At 41.2% G+C, this 18306-nt stretch overlaps 1 protein-coding gene across 3 annotated transcripts in view; it reads left to right on the top strand.

Annotated features, from left to right (window-relative positions):
* The window catches only part of dgkb (diacylglycerol kinase, beta), a 975484-nt gene that overhangs the window by 162291 nt on the left and 794887 nt on the right, over positions 1-18306 (top strand). For 2 of the 3 annotated variants that reach the window (XM_041184471.1, XM_041184470.1), the window contains one exon: positions 6891-7035. In XM_041184471.1, coding sequence (XP_041040405.1) covers positions 6891-7035 — 145 coding nt within the window. The remainder of the gene's footprint in view (positions 1-6890; positions 7036-18306) is intronic. The other variant, XM_041184469.1, reaches the window with a different exon arrangement.

Here is an 18306-nt window from a genome sequence, read left to right as displayed (position 1 = left end):
GCCCATGGAGTTCTAGGTCAATTATTGACCTGGTTAGGAAATTGACTAGCAGCAAGAGACAAAGTGTAGGGACAATGGGCTGGCACTCTAATTGTCAGAATGTGTCCTACAAGGTCCTGTGTTGGGCCCTCAACTATTCATCATATTCATTAATGACTTAGATGATGGAATTAGTGGCAAACTACTGCAGTACCTTGCTGAGCATAACCATGAGCTACTGCTTGGAAATCCATGGTTGCCAATGCCCTCTTAGGGCATTGTACCTGAAGAGAGAGAGAGATGATGGGATTGAAAGCCACATATCCAGATTTGCTGATGACACATAGTTAGGCAGCATTGTATATGTAAACTGTGTGGATGAAGTTATAAAGAGATATTGATAGATTAAGTGAATGGACAAAGCTGTTGCAAGTGGATTTTGATGCAGGCATATATGAGATCATGCACCTTGGAACTCAAATGGACAGAACAAGATACTTTCTACAGGTGAAAAGCTAGAAAACCGGAGGTCCAAAGAGATTGTGCCAGGGCGGGTTCGGGAGGGTTGGGGGGATACTAAGATTATTAAAATGTATTGAACAGGTACGGGAAAGGTATTGAAAAGGCTAATGGAATCCTAGCCTTTATCTAGAGGAACAAAATACAAGGAGATAGAAGTATTTGCTTCACTTATACAAAGTTCACTTATACAAAGTCCTGGTTAGACCATACCTGTAGTACTGTGAGCAGTTCTGGACATCAAACGCTCAGAAGAATATACTGGCTTTGGAGAGAGTGCAATGTAGGTTTACCAGAATGATACCTGGACTCCAAAGGAGAAATTATGAAGGAGAGATTACACAAATTAGCATTGTATTCCCTGGAATTAGGAAGGTTAAGGGGAGATTTGATCGAATTTTTCAAAATATCAAGGAGAACAGATGGGGGAGGATTTTTCCCTCGGCAGGGGCAGTTGGGAAGCTGACCACTGCCTGTGATTGGGGCTGGAATGCGAATTCACGCTGGCGGACCACTTAAGGCCCGTCCAGCATGAGATGCGTGCAGCAGCGCTCGGTGCTGCTTGTGTAGGGAGGTGGGGGGAGGCAGCCAGTGCGAACTTCGTGCATGCGCGTGGATGCATGCTGGAAAAGCTCTCTGAGGCACAGAGCTGCCTCAGAGGAAAATGTTATTTGTTTTAAACTGCAAACCTGTTTACCAGATTGTCTTGTTTACTGTTTATAATAGCATTTGGAAAATGCAATAATAAGATTGTTCCAGCAAGCATTAGTTGGACTTGTTTCACAGGAGAAGGACTATCTCATAAACCATGCGAAGTGTTTGTAACAGATTGATTTATCATGAATTTGGAGTCAAGTCAATATTTCAAATACAAATACCCTGAGGGTCCTTTCAAAGTATATCTTTGATTGGCAGCTCTATCTGAGGGTGTAAGAAGCAAATTTAATTTATTTTGTTTCAGTTTATGATCAAAGATTTTGAAAGTATGGGTAGCATTTTATGCCCTCCCCATGGCGAATTTGTTGGCAAGGGGGGCATTTCATCAGGCAGCAGGATGGCAGATCCTGGCCTCTTCACATCAATGCACCAATTAAGTCCATGGTGAGAAGGTCTACTTAAGTCCTCATCCCGTTAGCGTTGGTATTCACCCAGTGGCAAGCGGGTGACTCACCACTCGAGAAGCCTGAAAAGCAAACTCTGTCAGGGTTGCTTGTGGGCTCCCAAAGGGATGAAGAGTTTAAAACATTAAAAATAAAGATTTAAAAAATGTTAGAAAACATGTCCCTGCTCATGTGATTCTGTCACATGAGCAGGGACATGTTATAAATGAAATGTTAAAATTTTAATTTATTTTTATTTCCTAAAAAATGCAAAGGCCGTTTGGCCTTTTTGCCTGACCGCCAACTGTAAGGGTGGATAGGCAGCGAAAAATTTCTTTCAATTCTAACTTTAGTGACCTTAATAGGCCTTTAATTGTTGGCAGGCACACTGCCGACTCCGGTGCACGTCTGCTGACCAAGATATCGCTCGAGTGCACGATGACGTCTGGACACTCACCCAACATCATCTCGCGTCATTTTACGCTCGGTTAGGTGGGGCGCATGTCCGCCCGATAAGCTAAAACTTTTGGTCATAGGGTAGATGGAAATAAACTTTTTTCTACTGGTTGGGAGTCTATGAATAGGGGGCATTGTCTAAAAATTAGAGCCAGGCCTTTAAGGAATGAAATTAAGAAACATTTCATCATGTAAAGGGTGGTAGAAGTTGGAACTGTAGCCTACAATCAGCAATTGATGTCAGGTCAATTGTAAATTTTAAATCTGAGATAGATTAATAGATTTTTGCTCTCTAAATGTTGTAAAGGAGATGGGGCAAAGATGGGTAAATAGAGTTGGGTCGCAGATCAACCATGTTCTCGTTGAATGGCAGGACAAGCTCAATGGGCTAAATGGCCCAGTCCTGTTCCTAGTTTCTATGTACCTGATATTTCACAGAGCTAAATATTCCAGAGTTTTAATTATGGAAATAGAACAAAAGACCCTCAGAGGTTTATTGCACAGAAGGTTGCATTTGGCCCATTGCATTTGTGCTGCCCCCTTGCTAAAGCAATCTAAACAAATCCCTCTTCTCTACTCACCCTATTCCTCCCCCCATATCTCTGTATCTTTAAATTGTGCCTCTGTGAAGGTTTTGACTATGGTACCATTATATGGCCAGCTGTCACTCTATATTACTCTTCTCAACTCATCACTATTGTGAATACTTTGGTAGTGTCAATGAGTTATATCACTGGAGTGACATCAGGGCTGAGCCCAACCTATCCTGAGAATATTGTTTCTTATTACATTGATTATGATGTTAAGATAAGATTAATTCACGTAGCCCAGCCTGTTTGAACACAACATCAACAAAATTGACACTATAGGCATCAGGAAATGCTTTAAACTGCAAACCTGTTTACCAGATTGTCTTGTTTACTGTTTATAATAGCATTTGGAAAATGCAATAATAAGATTGTTCCAGCAAGCATTAGTTAGACTTGTTTCTTAGAAGAAGGACTATCTCATAAACCAGGCAAGGTGTTTTTAACAGATTGATTTATCATGAATTTGGAGTCAAGTCAATATTTCAAATACAAATACCCTGAGGGTCCTTTCAAAGTATATCTTTGATTGGCAGCTCTATCTGAGGGTGTAAGAAGCACATTTAATTTATTTTGTTTCAGTTTATGATCAAAGATTTTGAAAGTATGGGTAGCATTTTATGCCCTCCCCATGGCGAATTTGGTGGCAAGGGGGGCATTTCATCAGGCAGGTGGATGGCAGACCCTGGCCTCTTCACATCAATGCACCAATTAAGTCCGTGGTGAGAAGGTCTACTTAAGGTCCTCTTCCTGCTAGCGTTGGTATTCACCCAGTGGCAAGCAGGAGACTCACCACTCGAGAAGCCTGAAAAGCAAACTCTGTCAGGGTTGCTTGTGGGCTCCCAGGGGGCAACCCTCATTCAAAAGCACTCAGTACCTGATTAAGGGACTGGACAGTAGGGGTGGGCCACTGAGATCCACCCCCGCCCTTCTTGCTGACCACCATGACCTCTCTCCTGCCATCACTCACTGCTGCTTGGGTCCATCTGCAATTCAAGGCCTCAGATGGATGTAGTACCAGCAGCAGGCACTGCCTCTCTGGTAGCACTGCTGAGCAATGAGGAACTGCTGGCCTCTGATTGATGGCATCTCTCTGCAGGCAGGACTTTTGCCCCCCGCCCAGATCCTTGATCCTGGGGAAGCCTACCAGCGCCCATTTAATTTCCTGATTAGCACTTAATTTGGCAGGCCTTCCTGAAAAGAGGCAATGTGGGGTTCCAGATGGCGGGCGAGTCCTGCCACCTCCATTAAATGCCGCCATATTTCTCCTAATAGCTTTTGAAGCTATTAGAGAGAGCAAGGGGTAAGTACTGTGAATCACTGTGAAAGGTTAGCACTGATCTGCCATGTATGGTTATGACCATGGCCTTGTTTCAAATCCATTTTCTGCATTTTATGGAGGAATGCGAACTTTTATAATCACTGCAAATCTACTATTTTTCTCTTCTAACATTTCTTCATATATTTCAAATGTCTGTTTTGTAATTTTTAACCTGAGCTGTGGTCTGATTATGTTTATTGTACCACTTTCCTAAGATGAGGAAATAGTGTGAATGCACTAATTAAAATGCCTGTACATGACAAAGTTCTCTATTGGATCCCTGTCCTTGCTACAATTACTTAAGTATTGGATAGGTAAAAGTACACTTTGGGGAGAATTTTCACCCTGTCAGGGGGTTTGTGCACAGGTGGGTGCGCAGCCAATCGGTACCCTTGATTGGCTGGGCGCCGCCATTTTACATGGGCGGACCAATTAAGGCCTGCCTAGTGTGACATGCGCCCAGAAGCATTGAGCGATCCCTGTGCGGTGGGAGGGGGGAGGGGGGGGGGTGGGGGGAGTTGTTTGCTTCCTGAGTTGGGGAGTGCACTCTTTCATGCATGCGCGTGAAAGCGCGCAGAAATCTCCCTGAGGCATAGAGGTGTCTCAGGGGGATTACTTTCATTTACGAAACATTGAATAAAGGTTAAAAAAAAATTAAGGACATGTCCCCTCATGTGAAACTGTCACATGAGCTGGGACATGTCCATTAATTTAATTAAAATTTTTTTCAAAGACTTTAAAAACGCTCATGAAACCTCATTCCACCTGTGGATGAGGTTCCATGAAAAATGCGAAGGCCACCTGGGCTCTTCCCTTGCCTGCCAACCTTAAGGTTGAATGGGCAGCTCAGCTAATTGCTTTATTGACTTTTTAAATGGCCTCAATAGGCCTTTGACAGTTCAGCCCGCCGAGCTGAAAATCTACATGACACGCGGCGACATTGGGAGGCACACTGGATGTCACCCCGTGTAATTCTATGCCTTGGCAAGTGGGCCCCACCCTCTCTTGCCAAGCCAAACATTCTGCCCTTTGCCTCATAGGGAGTGAAAATTCTATTTTAGTGGGGGAGATGGTGGTGTAGTGGTGATGCTGCTGGTCTGGTAATCCAGAGGCCCAGCTAATGCTCTGGGGACATGGGTTCACATCCCACCATAGCAAATTCAGTTAATAAATATAAAGCTTGTCTCAGTAATGCTGACCATGAAACTATCATCAATTATCATACAAACACATTTGGTTCATCTGACTCCAGACACACACAAATGTGGTTGACTCTTAACTGGCCCCTGAAATGACCTAACAAACCATTCAGTTCAAGGGCAATTAGGGATGGGCAACAAATCCCACAAAAAATACAAGCATAGTCCTCTGAAATTTACCTGAGACCTGATCTAAAGAGAAATGATAAACACAAGCAGTTCTCACCATCCACTGCTTCTTTCAGCTGGTCATTAAGCACGTGTGAGCTCACATAGCAAAGCAGTTGTCTGGAGGAGCAACAAAGCTAAACCCAATCATTTACTTATTTGGAGAGTGGAGTATTGTCCAATGATTTTTAGCTTGTTGATGACTCTTAATTGGATGTAGTAATGAAGAAAATAGGGAGGTAAGAAGAAAGTAGGTGTCATGAAGCTTCTAATGTGTATAATATTATTGGGAAATATTTTTCTTTTAAAATTGAGGTTTAGTCTGTGGGTGTGTCTTAATTGGATTAAAGCCAAAAGGCTGGGTGCTTTGACGTGTACTAGTTTTGAGATGTAAGAGAGGTAGACTGCATTTGCACTTTGAATAGAATATTTTCAAGAAGGCGAGTAAAATCTGGCACCTAGTTGCAAAGACCAAGCAATATGTTTATATTACTAATAAAATTAATACTATGAAAGGGGTTTTAATGTTAGAAGAGGCTGGTGATACAATGAAATTTTACATTCAGTGAACTGTTCTAGATATAACTTCAGCAGTTATTTGTGTGCAGAGCAGAGGCAATGTAAGATCAAAGCAGCTGTAAGCCTACAACTGTCTCCCCAGAAGCCAAAGTGAAAGGAACCTCATTTTGAATTCATAAGGTGAAAATGCTTTGCCTGGTGTCTAGTTAAGTCTATGGGTTGCTGTTGCCTTAATGGAGATTAGTTTGGGAATTTGTTAAAAGTTATGATTGTAGTAATTTGTAGCCATATGTATATATTTAACTTGTGTAAATTAATAAAATGTTTCATTTAGTTTAATATACAACCTCTTGAGAACTGGCAGTCTGATTCCTGAATTTAGAGTTGCATCTCAAACATACCACTTAAAAATATAGGTTATGACAGTTGTTTAAAGTTTCCCTTTGGGATTTTTAAATAACTCAGCTTTACCAAAAGGCTGTCTCTTAACAGTAGGCCATTTAGCTGCTTGGGTCTGTTCAGTGGTATCATGGCTGATCTGCAGCCTATCTACGTTTGCACCATGTCCCTTAAATTTTTGTTAACCCAAGGTTTTCAGTCCCAGTTTTAAATTTAACAATTCTTCTCGCATCAGTTGAGTTTTTGGAAGAGAGTTCCAACCTTCTGCCACCCTTTGCATTAAGAAGTGTTTCCTAATTTCACTCAGATGATGTTGCTGAGGGGCAGAATGTAGATGAGAAATGGGAGGGCGCCAAGGATAGATCTTTGGAGGACACCAAAGCAAATGTAAAAAAAAATCAAACCTTTTTATTCAATAATAAAACTTAACATTTAGCTTGTCTTTCTTGGTTTTGTTTGAATAATGCAGCTTTCCCAGATCTTTTACAAAGGGTTAAAAATAGTGAAATATATATGTTTCCCATTGAAAATATTTTGATAGTTCCAGCTAATAATATAGGTGACGTTTTTTTCAAATGCAAAAGTATTTTCTGGTTTGTGTTATTTTATTTTTGAGTAAATGCTCTTTATTTTTTATCTCTAGCCAATAGACTTTGACGGCTTCAAACTGTTTATGAAAACATTCTTGGAGGCTGAGCTGCCTGATGATTTCTGTCAGCATCTGTTCATGTCATTCAAGAACAAGTCCTCTCTTCCAAGCCCGTCTTCACAGGCAAGGAATTCCAACAGTCCTCCTTTCCACACAGGAGGTAAGCAACAAGGACCAGCGTACCTCCTGTATTTCTGTATTTATAAAACACAAACAACAGCTCGAATGATTTTTAAAGGAGAAGCAAGTCTATATTGATAAGGAGAAATGTGAGACACTCTCTTCATTGGGACAGAGAAAGTGAAGGGGGAATTTGATGGAGTGTTTTTTAAAAAAAACTATAAAGGGTTTTGATAAAGTGAAAAGAGAAAAAGAGCCAATTCCTCTGGTTGGGAGAATACAAACCCAAAATCAGAATACTGCAGATTATGGAAATCCGAAATAAAAACAGAAAATACGGGAAATACTCGAGTCAGGCAGAATCTGTGGGGAGTGAAAACCATTAACTTGTCAAATCTTTGACCCTTGATCAGAAAGTCATCCTGTGGTTGGGGAATCATTGATGAGGGGCCACTTTAAAACTATCTGAGACTGAGGAGAAAAGTTCAGAGAAATTTCTTTATAGAGTAGGCTCTTGGAGTATGGAATGTTTTGCCACAGTGGGTGTTTGAGGCAAAGATCATGCAACTTTTAAGACAAAATTAGAGAGATATATGAAGCAGAGGAAGATACTTGAAGCAGAGGAAATTGCAGAGCAATGTGGAAGGTGGCTGCGGGAATGAGATTTCTTTTGAATTGCTCTAGCTAAGAGCAATGAGGTGAATGGCTTCTGTGCTACAAATTTCTATGGTTCTATAGTTCTGAACATGCCAATACAGATAACTATTAAAAGCTGACTAGTAGGTTCAGAAATGCTGACAAGTCATAGACAACCCTGAATATAAATTTATGTAATGTGAAAGAAGTAATTGTGCTGATTGTGAAGCGGGACAAAGGATATTGTAACTTAAACTGAAAGTAAACCCATTCCTTCGCTTGTTTTGGAGGAAACAAAAATATAATACACAAATGCCGAAAGGGCCAATATCAGTATCGAAAGTGCAAAATTGATTTTCTGGGAGAAGTCTGAGTGTACACCACCTTCAGATATTTGTGTACATACAATCCAGACACTACCTTTTATGTTTGTTATTTAATTTAGAATTGCCATTTCCTACCAAAATGCATATTTTCACACCACTTAAATTTCATTAGCCATGTGTTTGCTCATTTCAACAGTCTGTCGATGTCCTACTGAGGCCTGTTACTACCCTCCACAATATTTACTACATTTCTAAGTTTCGCATCATCTGCAAACTTTGCAATTATACTCTGTTCACCCAAGTCCATTTCACTAATATATATCAAAAAGAGCAATGGTCCTAATACTAACCTTTGGGAAACATAATTGTATACTTCCCTCCAGTCTGGAAAACAACCCTTCGTTACTACTCTCTGTTGCCAGTTTTGCATTCATGCTGTCAGTGTCCCTTCAATCCCAAAGGGCTATAACTTTGATAGCAAGTCTATTCTCTGGTATTTTATTAAACACCTTTTGAAAGTCCATGTACACAATATCAAATGTTGCACACTCATTAACCCTCTCTGCCATGTCATCAAATAACATAATTATGTTAGAAAAACATGATTTACCTTTTAATACAATCTGTGCCAATTTCAATTGATTAGCCCATACTTTTCCAAATATTGTTTTTTTTTTCCGAATTAATGATTCAAACTTTTTCTAACATTGATGATCGGTTGATTAGCCTATAATTGTTCTTTTTTTTAAACAGGGGTATAACAGCTCCAATCTTCCACTCTTCTGGCATTAGCCCATGCCTAATTAGGATAAAAAGATTGTTTTCAGAGCCTCTGCAATTTCCACCCCTATTTCCCTAGTAACCTGGATGCATTTCATCTGGATTGAATGCTTTTTCCACTTTGCAGACTGTCAACCTTTTAATTACATCCTGTTTATCTATTTTTAATCTATCCAATATTGCTACTGCTTCCTCCTTTCTTGTAGCCTCCTCTTCTCCACTGAAGACAGACATAATTAGAGGAATTTAATGAGGCTCTCAAACATGGCACCAGGTAACTTATTGGAAATGAGCAGCTCCTTGTAAAAATTAAATGCAAATCATTAATACACTCCATTATTCTTTAGTTTTGTTCTGCTAATTTCATATTTCTTTCCCCCCAATACTTCTCTTTAAAGTGACTGCTGATGAACACATCAGGATACTGACTTCCAACTGTGCAACAAGGGGAACCTGCACAAATTAATTTTGCAGCACAATTCTAACCATCAGATAACGAATGGTTTAATTCACCTGTACTTCACATTTCAGATGCGTCTCCTCAAATGGGTATCTGCCCTTTAATGAGATATAGATTGGATGAACAATGGAACATTAATTGTGGTTCTTTATACCGAGGCACAAGCACGGACCTAATAGATTCTGGGAGAAATTTGTTTACTCTGTGTACTACTTTTAGTAGTAGTATTACACAGACTTACTTCTATCCCCTGGAGGAAGTGAATACCTTGTAGCTAGGAATATTAAATTCCCAATCTTCCCTTCTTTAAGCTAAGTCTCTGTTATTGCCACTGTATCATAAACCTATATGGGGCCTTGTGCCTAAAGCTCACCCAATCTTATTTTCCATGATGCATGCGTATGTACTCCACAAAAATTTTCAATTGTTTTGTTTTTGCCCCTTCTCCGATTCCTCCTGTTTCTGAACCATGCTTTATGCTACTGCTATATGTCTCCCCGAGTCCTCAGTACATCTTGATTCTTCTCTCTAATGTTTCATCCCCAAGCCCATCCTCCTGCCAATTCAATTTAAACCCTTTCCCACAACATTAGTTAACCTTCTCATGAGGACATTGTTCCCAGCTCTGTTGAAGTCCCTCCTGCCTCAGAACAGGTCTCACTGCTCCAGGAACCTGAAGCCTTCCCTCTTGCACCATTTCATCTGCCACTTATTAACCTGTTTAATCCCATGCTTACTATAGCACGTGACATTGGAACTAACCTTGAGACTACGAACTTAGGTGCTCTCTATTTTAACTTCCTCCCTGGCTCTTGAAACTCTGACTGCAGACCTTCAACTGTTTACTTCCCTGTGCCATTTGTTCCCACATAGACCATGATTTCTGGTTGTTCCTCTTCACCCCTCAGAATGTTCTGCTCTTTCTCACTGATATTCTTTACCCTGGCACAGGGGAGGAGGGTTGGTGGGTCGGGCGAGGGAGGTTTTGGGGGGGGGGGGGGCAACATATTTTGTGGTACTCATACTCGCTGTCCCAGAAACACCTGTCTATTTCCACTGACTATTGAATTCCCTATGATAAATCCATTTCTATACTTTAACAACAACAGAAAATGCTGGAAAAACTCAGCAGGTCTGACAGTATCTGTGGAGAGAGAAAAAAACAAAGTTAATGTTTCGAGTCTTTATGACCCTTCTTCAGAGCTCTGAAGAAGGGTCATAAGGACTCGAAACATTAACTTTGTTTTTTTCTCTCTCCACAGATACTGTCAGACCTGCTGAGTTTTTCCAGCATTTTCTGTTTTTGTATCAGATTTCCAGCATCTGCAGTATTTTGCTTTTATCATTTCTATACTTTGCTGCGTGTCCCCATCTCTCCTCATGCAGTCATTTGTACCCCAAGTATTGTGGATGTTCTCCAGGCTGGACCCCCTCCCTCCCCCCATCCTGAGATGTGGGCACCCTAAATACTGAAAATTGCTTTGAGAGTGTCACTCTGCCCAGAGGATTCCTTTATTGTCTGCCTTTCCCTACCCTGCCAGATGGTCACCTATTTACCAATATCCTGAACTCTCTGCGGCTGACCACCTCCTGGAACCTTTGGTCCAGGATATGCAAGGTCTTCTGTATGCTCTGCAGAGGTCCTAGCTTCTCCTCAAGTTTGAAAACCTTGAGTTTGTGTTTGGGCAACTAGAGGCACACCTGCACGCATAGTTATCCAGGGCACACAGAACGTCTTGGGCACAGGGAAAACAGGCCACCGGCCTCGGCTGTCCTGCGATTTTCATAAACCCCTTTAAATTTAATCCATTACTCTGATTATTTATAAGTTTACTGTTGCTCCTTGATTTGAAGAATTTAGCACTCCCTCCCCTCTGCTCCAAATTCTCACGCTCACCAAATTTTCATTGCCATTCAGTATAACAAGGCATTTAGCAGATGCTGCTAGCTCTGTGCGCACAGTGTTGTGTAGCCTGCAATGAGTTTTGAAGTGCAAGTCTGGATATTGGGTCCAAATGTTAAGCAAAGAGGTGATGGACAAAATGTTTGTGGGTTGCATGGAGTGAGTGTGGTTTTCCCTACCTTTGAAAACTCAAAATCCACCTTCAGGTAAACCATCTGCATCTGGCTGTACTAGGAATTTTGCAATGTCCCAAAATCCCAAAGCTGTTCATCTACCAAATGAACTGACTGCTGAGTTCTCTGTTGCAAAAGTAATCTTTGTAACGTTTAAATTGCTAACTGGCTGTATTAATTATTGCTGTCAATAACTGGGATGCTGCCTTGCAGCACATTGAATTTCTTGCTGTGCTCCAGCGTTGTATTTGTTACAGTGTCTGTTGGTAAATTAGAAGATAAATAACCTTCTCCTTTATGGCACTGTTGTTGCTATGTTTTATCAAGCTGTTTAATTTCAGATTCCACAAGGCTTAAAAGAGCTATGTGTTGTACTGCTGGACTAAGAAACCAGCTTGAAACACATTCATCCCAACAACAGTCCCCATCAGTACTGCTCCCAGCTTCTATCTGCTTGTGCATCTGGAGCTACAACTCCACTGTGGATGATAATTTATGATCTTACAAGACAATGGTGAAAATGCCCACCCATGGTAAAACTCAATACCTTTAAAGCAATGGAGCTGGAATTGGTACTGATTATTATCTCCAAATGTGGGTGTTTGTTGCTATGTTACCTAGAGCGTGCATTGAAATTAGTAGATTGACCCTGAATGGTAGTGACATTAAAGCACTATTAGTAAGTGCTGAGTGTTGCTGCAACAGAAGTGTTAATGTTGATTCAGCAAACAGTCATCATGCTTAACAGTTCATCTTACTTGTGGTATTCCAATTCGTTACAATGAACCTAAGTTTACTGCTATTTAGAAGAATTGAATAACAAATTCCATGCATCTCTTGATTTGAATATAATAGATTTTGTTAGGTCGTCGTCGTCTGTCCCTCAATTTAAGGATGGCATCTACTCAGGGTCGCAAGTTTCTGCCATGGCTTCATGTGACTGAACAGGCTGATTCTCAAATAGCAAATCTATGGGCACATGGGGCAGGATATCCCATGAGGTAGTGGGATCCAGAGTGCAGAATTTGCTTCCTTTTCTTTCCTTTTCTGCTGCCGCTCTGCCTCATCTTTAAGATATTGTGACTTGATTTTTGAATGATTGGCAGACTCCATACACTCTGTAATTAGATAGTAGAGCTGAATTTTCTTTTCAAAAGCTTACATTCCACCTTCGGCAAAGGGAAATGGGCTAAGGTGTTTTACAGAATAACAATTTGGAATAACATTGAATCAGGAAAGAAGAGTTTAGGCAAATGGGTGAGACTGATGTGACTGAAAGGTCAGTCACCAATAGTGAGGTGAAGATAGGGGTGAATGAGGCCTGAATCATTGCGTTCAGAAGGTATTCTTGAGCTGAATTAGCTTTTGAGATAGGGTAAAGCAAGACCGTGGAGGTATTTGCACTCAGGTACCAATTTTAAATTTAACACCTTGAAGAATGGAAAGCTAATGGAAGTCAGCAAGCATAAGGCATTGGCACAAACGGAGGGGTTTTGGAAAAGTTGGAGTGCATGAAGGGGAAAGAATAGGAGGCCAGTCGAAAAGGACTTTGGAGAAATAGGGCTGCATTTCGTGGAGGAGGTGGGAAGGTCAAGTCAGGAAACTTATTGACCAGGCAGACCTGTCTCCTTTGAAAGGTTCCTGCCCACCATATTTTCATTTCAGGTATGCGGGGACAGAATGGAGTTGGGCCTGCCGTCTCCAGAGGCTGGCCTGAAGGACCAATGGAGATGGGTGGATGGCCAGACTGGAACGCTGGAAAACCATTTACTAAGATGTCGGCCAGATCCTCAAACCTTCACTCCTCACACCTTCATCATGCCAACCCTATACCTCCGTGTATCCTCCATAAGAACCCACCCAGTATCTACTTTATGCAGATCTCAGGAGCCAAGTGGAGATGGAAAAACATTTATTTCAGAAACCACATTAAGGATAGCTGCTCCTTTAATAACCTCAAAGTTTCAGTCAAAATTTCTATACAGCCCCCTACTGAGATAAGTGGTTCTGGGCCTTTTGAAACTCAGCCAAGCATTCATAATGGACTCACCAATAATAACAAACCTTGGAAAATTTAAATAAGTGAGTCAATGCAAATTGGAAAAAATCAGATGGCAAATTTTTTTTCTAAGCAACAATAGATGGCATATCAATCAATGAACTCAGTATTGGGTGCCTATTCTTTCTGCTGCTTCCAGGTTTGATGGAACCGACTCTATCCTGTCCTGCCTCCCTAGAGTAAAATAGTACACACGGGGTCTATTTATATGGAGGTGCGTCTACCAAGTCGGGATATTCCTAACTTCAGCTTCCCCGATCGATGATGAAAATCTGTCCTTTTGACAATGTAAACTCTGGTTAATGCAACTTTAGTAGCTTTAGAAAGATTCAATCATGAAAAATGGGCTTACTACAGACAATAAAGAAATAGCAAAGAACCCCTCAAACTATGAAATGGTTATTTGAAAAAAAATTGCTCACAATTTCTTTTATTGCATTGTTAATAATTTAAGGAGTGTAGTGACATTTCTGCATCCAAGATTGCCAGCAGTGAAATGCTGTATTGTATGGTTCCATGGTATTGTAGGTTTATTTTCTTCTTAGTTTCTTTTTCTGAGAGTGTCATATATAATTTCTTGACAATAATAGTGATGTGATCAATCCCTTTGGAACTACCAGTAGAATATTTGAACTGACTACCAGGAAAGATGTGGGAGTGAATGAGTTATCTTCCAATTTCTCTGCTTCCTTTCCCTCTGAAGAAGTGCTTTCTCCCTGTTCACTGGAATGTAGTGACAGAAATTTGTCAATAACTTCTTTAATTTCATGGATCCACCGGAGGGGATACTTTTCCACCAGGTTGCCCAAATTTTCATGTTTAATTTATGTTATGTACTTACTTGATGCAGGAGGTGCCCACCTGATCAAAATACATAAATTAGCCCCATAAGACCCTATATACAACTTCCTGACACTTTGTGCAGAGTGCAAATTCATTATTCAGCCCATTTGAACAATACATCCAGGCATGTTAAGTTTATATTTAATTCATTCTTGAGATATGAGTGTTGCTAGCAACATTTATTATCCACCCTAATTGTCTTGACATGGTACCAGAGGGCTGCCTTCTTTAACCACTGCAGTCCATATGATGCAGGTACTCTAACAGTGCTGTTGGGTAGGGATTTCAGGATTTTGAACCAGTGATAATGAAGGAACGGTGATATATTTGCAAATCAGGATAAAAGTAACTTGGAAGTGATGGTGTTCCCATGAACTTGTTGCTGTTGTCCTAGATGACAGTGGTTGCTGGTTTGGGAGGTGCTGTTGAAGAACCCTGGGCAAGTTGGTGCAGTGGATCTGGTACATAGGGCACACTGCAGATGCAATATAGCAATGACCGAGAGAGTGTATGTTCAAGTCTCTACAGAATACCAGGCCTCTGTTCAAATAGTCGTGACATTTGTATGGCTGGTCCAGTTGAGTATCTGGTATTTGATGACCCTATAAAAGTTAATAGTTGGGGAATTTGGCAATGTAAATGCCATTGAATGTCAAAGAGAGATGGCTAGGCTAGCTTTTGTTGGAGATGGTTAATGCCTGGCAGTTATGTGGCATGAAGAATACTTCCCATTTATCAGCCCAAGCCTAGATGCTGTCCAGGTTTTGCTGAATGTGGTCTGCTTCATCATGTGAGGAATTGTAAGAAGTCTGAACACTGTGTAATCATCAGCAAACATCCTCACTTTTGATCTTAGGAGAAAAGTCATTGATGAAATATCAAGGTCAAGGGTCCTTAAGGAACATTACAACAAAGAGGCTGAGATGACAGGCCTTCAAGAAACACAACCTCCTTGCAGCTAAGTATGATTTCAGCTACCCGAAAGACTTCACAATGATTTCAGTTTTACTGGGTTTCTCAGTGTCCCATTTGGCTGATTGCTGCCTTGATGTTAAGCTCAGTCAATCTCACCTCTCCTTACCCCTAAGTTCATCTCTTGCCTGTATTTGGATCAAGGACATAATGAGGATTGGAGCCAAGTGATTCTGGCAGAAACAAAACTGTTCATCAGTTAGTTGATTATTGGTGACTAACTGCCGCTTAATAACACTGAGGAAGACTCCTTCCATTACTTTTCTGATGGGGGAGACGGTGGCGTAGTGGTAATGTTGCTGGACTAGTAATCCAGAGGCCCAGGCTAATAATCTGGGGATATGGGTTCAAATCCCATCATGGCAGCTGGTGGAATTTGAATTAAATTAATATATTGGAACATAAAGCTAGGCTCAGTGATGGGGACCATGAAACTATCATTGATTGTTGTAAAAACCCATCTGCTTCACTAAAGTCCTTTAGGGAAGGAAATCTGCCATCCTTGCCTGGTCTGGCCTACATGTAATTCCAGACCCCCATCAATGTGGTTGACTCTTAACTGCCCTCTGAAATGACCAAGAAAGGTCAGTTCCAGGGCAATTAGGGATGCTGGTCTTGCCAGCAATGCCCACATCACATGAAAGGATAAATTAAAAAAAAAATAAAATCAGGCTGGGATGGATTTGACCTGCTTTTCATCAACAGATAGTCTTTGGCAATTTTCCCCATTGTTGGGCAATTGCCAATGTTGTAGCTGTACTAGAGCAGCTTGCTAGATGTGGGACTAGTTCTGGAATACATATCTTCAGCATTACAGGCTATTGTTCTGGCCCATAGTTATGTCCGGTGAGTTCAGATGTTTCTTAACATATGGAGTAAATTAAAGTTGCTGAAGAATGGGTTATGTAATGGTAAGGAGAAAGCCAAGGTGGAGGAAGGATCATTTGCACTGCATCTCCGGCTGAAGAAGGCTACAAATGCTTCAGCCTTATGTTTTGCATTCACATGCATACTCTAGCATAATTAAGGATGGGGATGTTAATGTTGCCTCCACCTCCCATTAGTTAACTAATTTTCCACCACCAATCACAACTAGATATGATAGGGCTGCAGAACTTTGATCCGATCTGTTAGTGCCCTGGATTGATGATAATGGTAGTATGAGGGATATGCCAGGCCATGAGGTAACAAATTGTGGTGGAGTATAATTCTGCTGCTACTGTTGGCCAACAGTGCCTTATGGATGTCCAACTTTGAGCTGCTAGATCTGCTCTTAATCTGTCCCGCTTTTCAGTAGTAGTGCCACACAACACAATGTAGGGTGTCCTTATTGGGAAGACAAGGCTTGGTCTCTCCGATGACTGTGTGGTGGCCACTCCCAGTTATATTGTCATGGGCACATGCATCTGTGCAAATTGATTGTTGAGCATGAACACCACTATGTGGTTCAGGACTTGGCCAGCTCCATCGGTGGTGATGCTACTGAGCTGATCCTGTTGATAAACATTGAAGCCCTCCACCCAAACTGCAAGTCTGTACCCTTGCTATCCTCAATGCTTCTTCCAAATGGTATTCAATGTAGAGGAGTACTGAAACATTAGCTGAGGGAGGGAGTAGGTGCTTGATCTAAAGGTAAAAGATATCATGGGATCTAAGGACAATGTTCAGGACTTCCAGTGCCACGCTCATCCAACTGTTTACAACAGTATCCCCACCCACCCCTGGTTGACCTGTCCTGCTGCTGGGACAGGACATACACACAAATGGTAATGGTAGAATCTTGTACATTGGCTAATTGATAGGATTCTGAGATTATGACAGTGTCAGGCTGTTGCTTGTTTAGGCTTTGAATTCAGGACAGTAGGTTGCAGCTTCTGTGAGCAGGCAAATGCCCAAGATTTCCCCTACTAGCTTAAGTGTTTGCCATCGGAGCCTCCTGTGACACCAGCAATTCTACAGGGGTATACAGCAGCAGTTCCTAATGGATGCACACTGGCATTTATGCCAAGATGTTCCCTATTCACCATGGGTAGGCAAATAGGCAAGAAAAGAAAGAAAGACATCAATGTTTATCTAGCTCTGTTCTTACCCCTATTTGCTTTCACAGGGCACAAAATTGATGTTCCTAGATTGGAACCTGGTTTGTAATTTTACAACCAAACTTGCTGCAGAATGATCACTGAAAGGGAGCAGGACTTCTTCCAGCAGGTCAGCTTGAATGACAAATTGGAGTCAACATTTGATTTAGCATTTTAAAAAAATTGAGCTCTTCCTGTATTTTGTTTCCTGATAGCTGAAAGCAAGCCAGCTTTTCATGTGGGCCAGACTGTATAGAATCAACAGAAAGGTGTTTACTCAGCTGCAGTTTTAGCAGAATTGGGCAGAGAGGATATGTTCCATCTTCATTAATCACACAGCATGCTGGCTACGCAAACAAGCTGACACAGGGGTCTTGCTGTGATGTAAACTGGGATGAGTGACTGCAAGTAGTTTCTTATTGTTACATTCCTCGTTCTAATATCAATGCTGGAGTGGTACAGATCTGGAAATAATGCCGTTAGAAACTGTAAACTTGGACCGATCAGCAAGGAGGATGCGACTGCTGCCTTGAGACATCGTGCTCCCACTATACAGTGCAGGAACTGATTGATTTTGTAGAAACAGTTTACAGCAACTTAAAGGATCATCTCAGATAAGGCACTATAAGGGCCTCATCTCTTACAGTATGTTAGTGGTGATTCCAGTGCTTATAGTCAGAGATTGCTTTGTGGGCGAAACCCAGAATTTAGACCTGAAAGACATGCTTAACATGCCCATTTTGCCCATGTCAATTTACAGCCAAATATTCTCCAAATCTCATTTAGAATGTGAACTAAAATGGATGTGAATCAGCATCAATAATCGTGCCAAGAAAAATTAGCAACAGAAATAGGAAAAGTTTTCCAATTTTTAATGTGGGTTAGACTTGCACCCAAAAAACTCATCCAAAGAAATGGAAAACAAAGACCATCTCTGAGAGAAAATTGCGGAACACTCTGAAACTTGCAGTAAAACTCCAGAAGAGTGACTTTCTTTTCCGCTGCACCCACAAAGCTAATCACAATAAGAAAGTGTTGGAAGAAGCTCACATTTGAGAAC

This window comes from Carcharodon carcharias, chromosome 3 (genome assembly GCF_017639515.1).
Source record: "Carcharodon carcharias isolate sCarCar2 chromosome 3, sCarCar2.pri, whole genome shotgun sequence".
In the NCBI taxonomy this organism is placed as follows: domain Eukaryota; kingdom Metazoa; phylum Chordata; class Chondrichthyes; order Lamniformes; family Lamnidae; genus Carcharodon; species Carcharodon carcharias.
The sequence above is the reverse complement of the archived record's forward strand: the minus strand, read 5'-3'. Positions and strand labels throughout refer to the sequence as shown.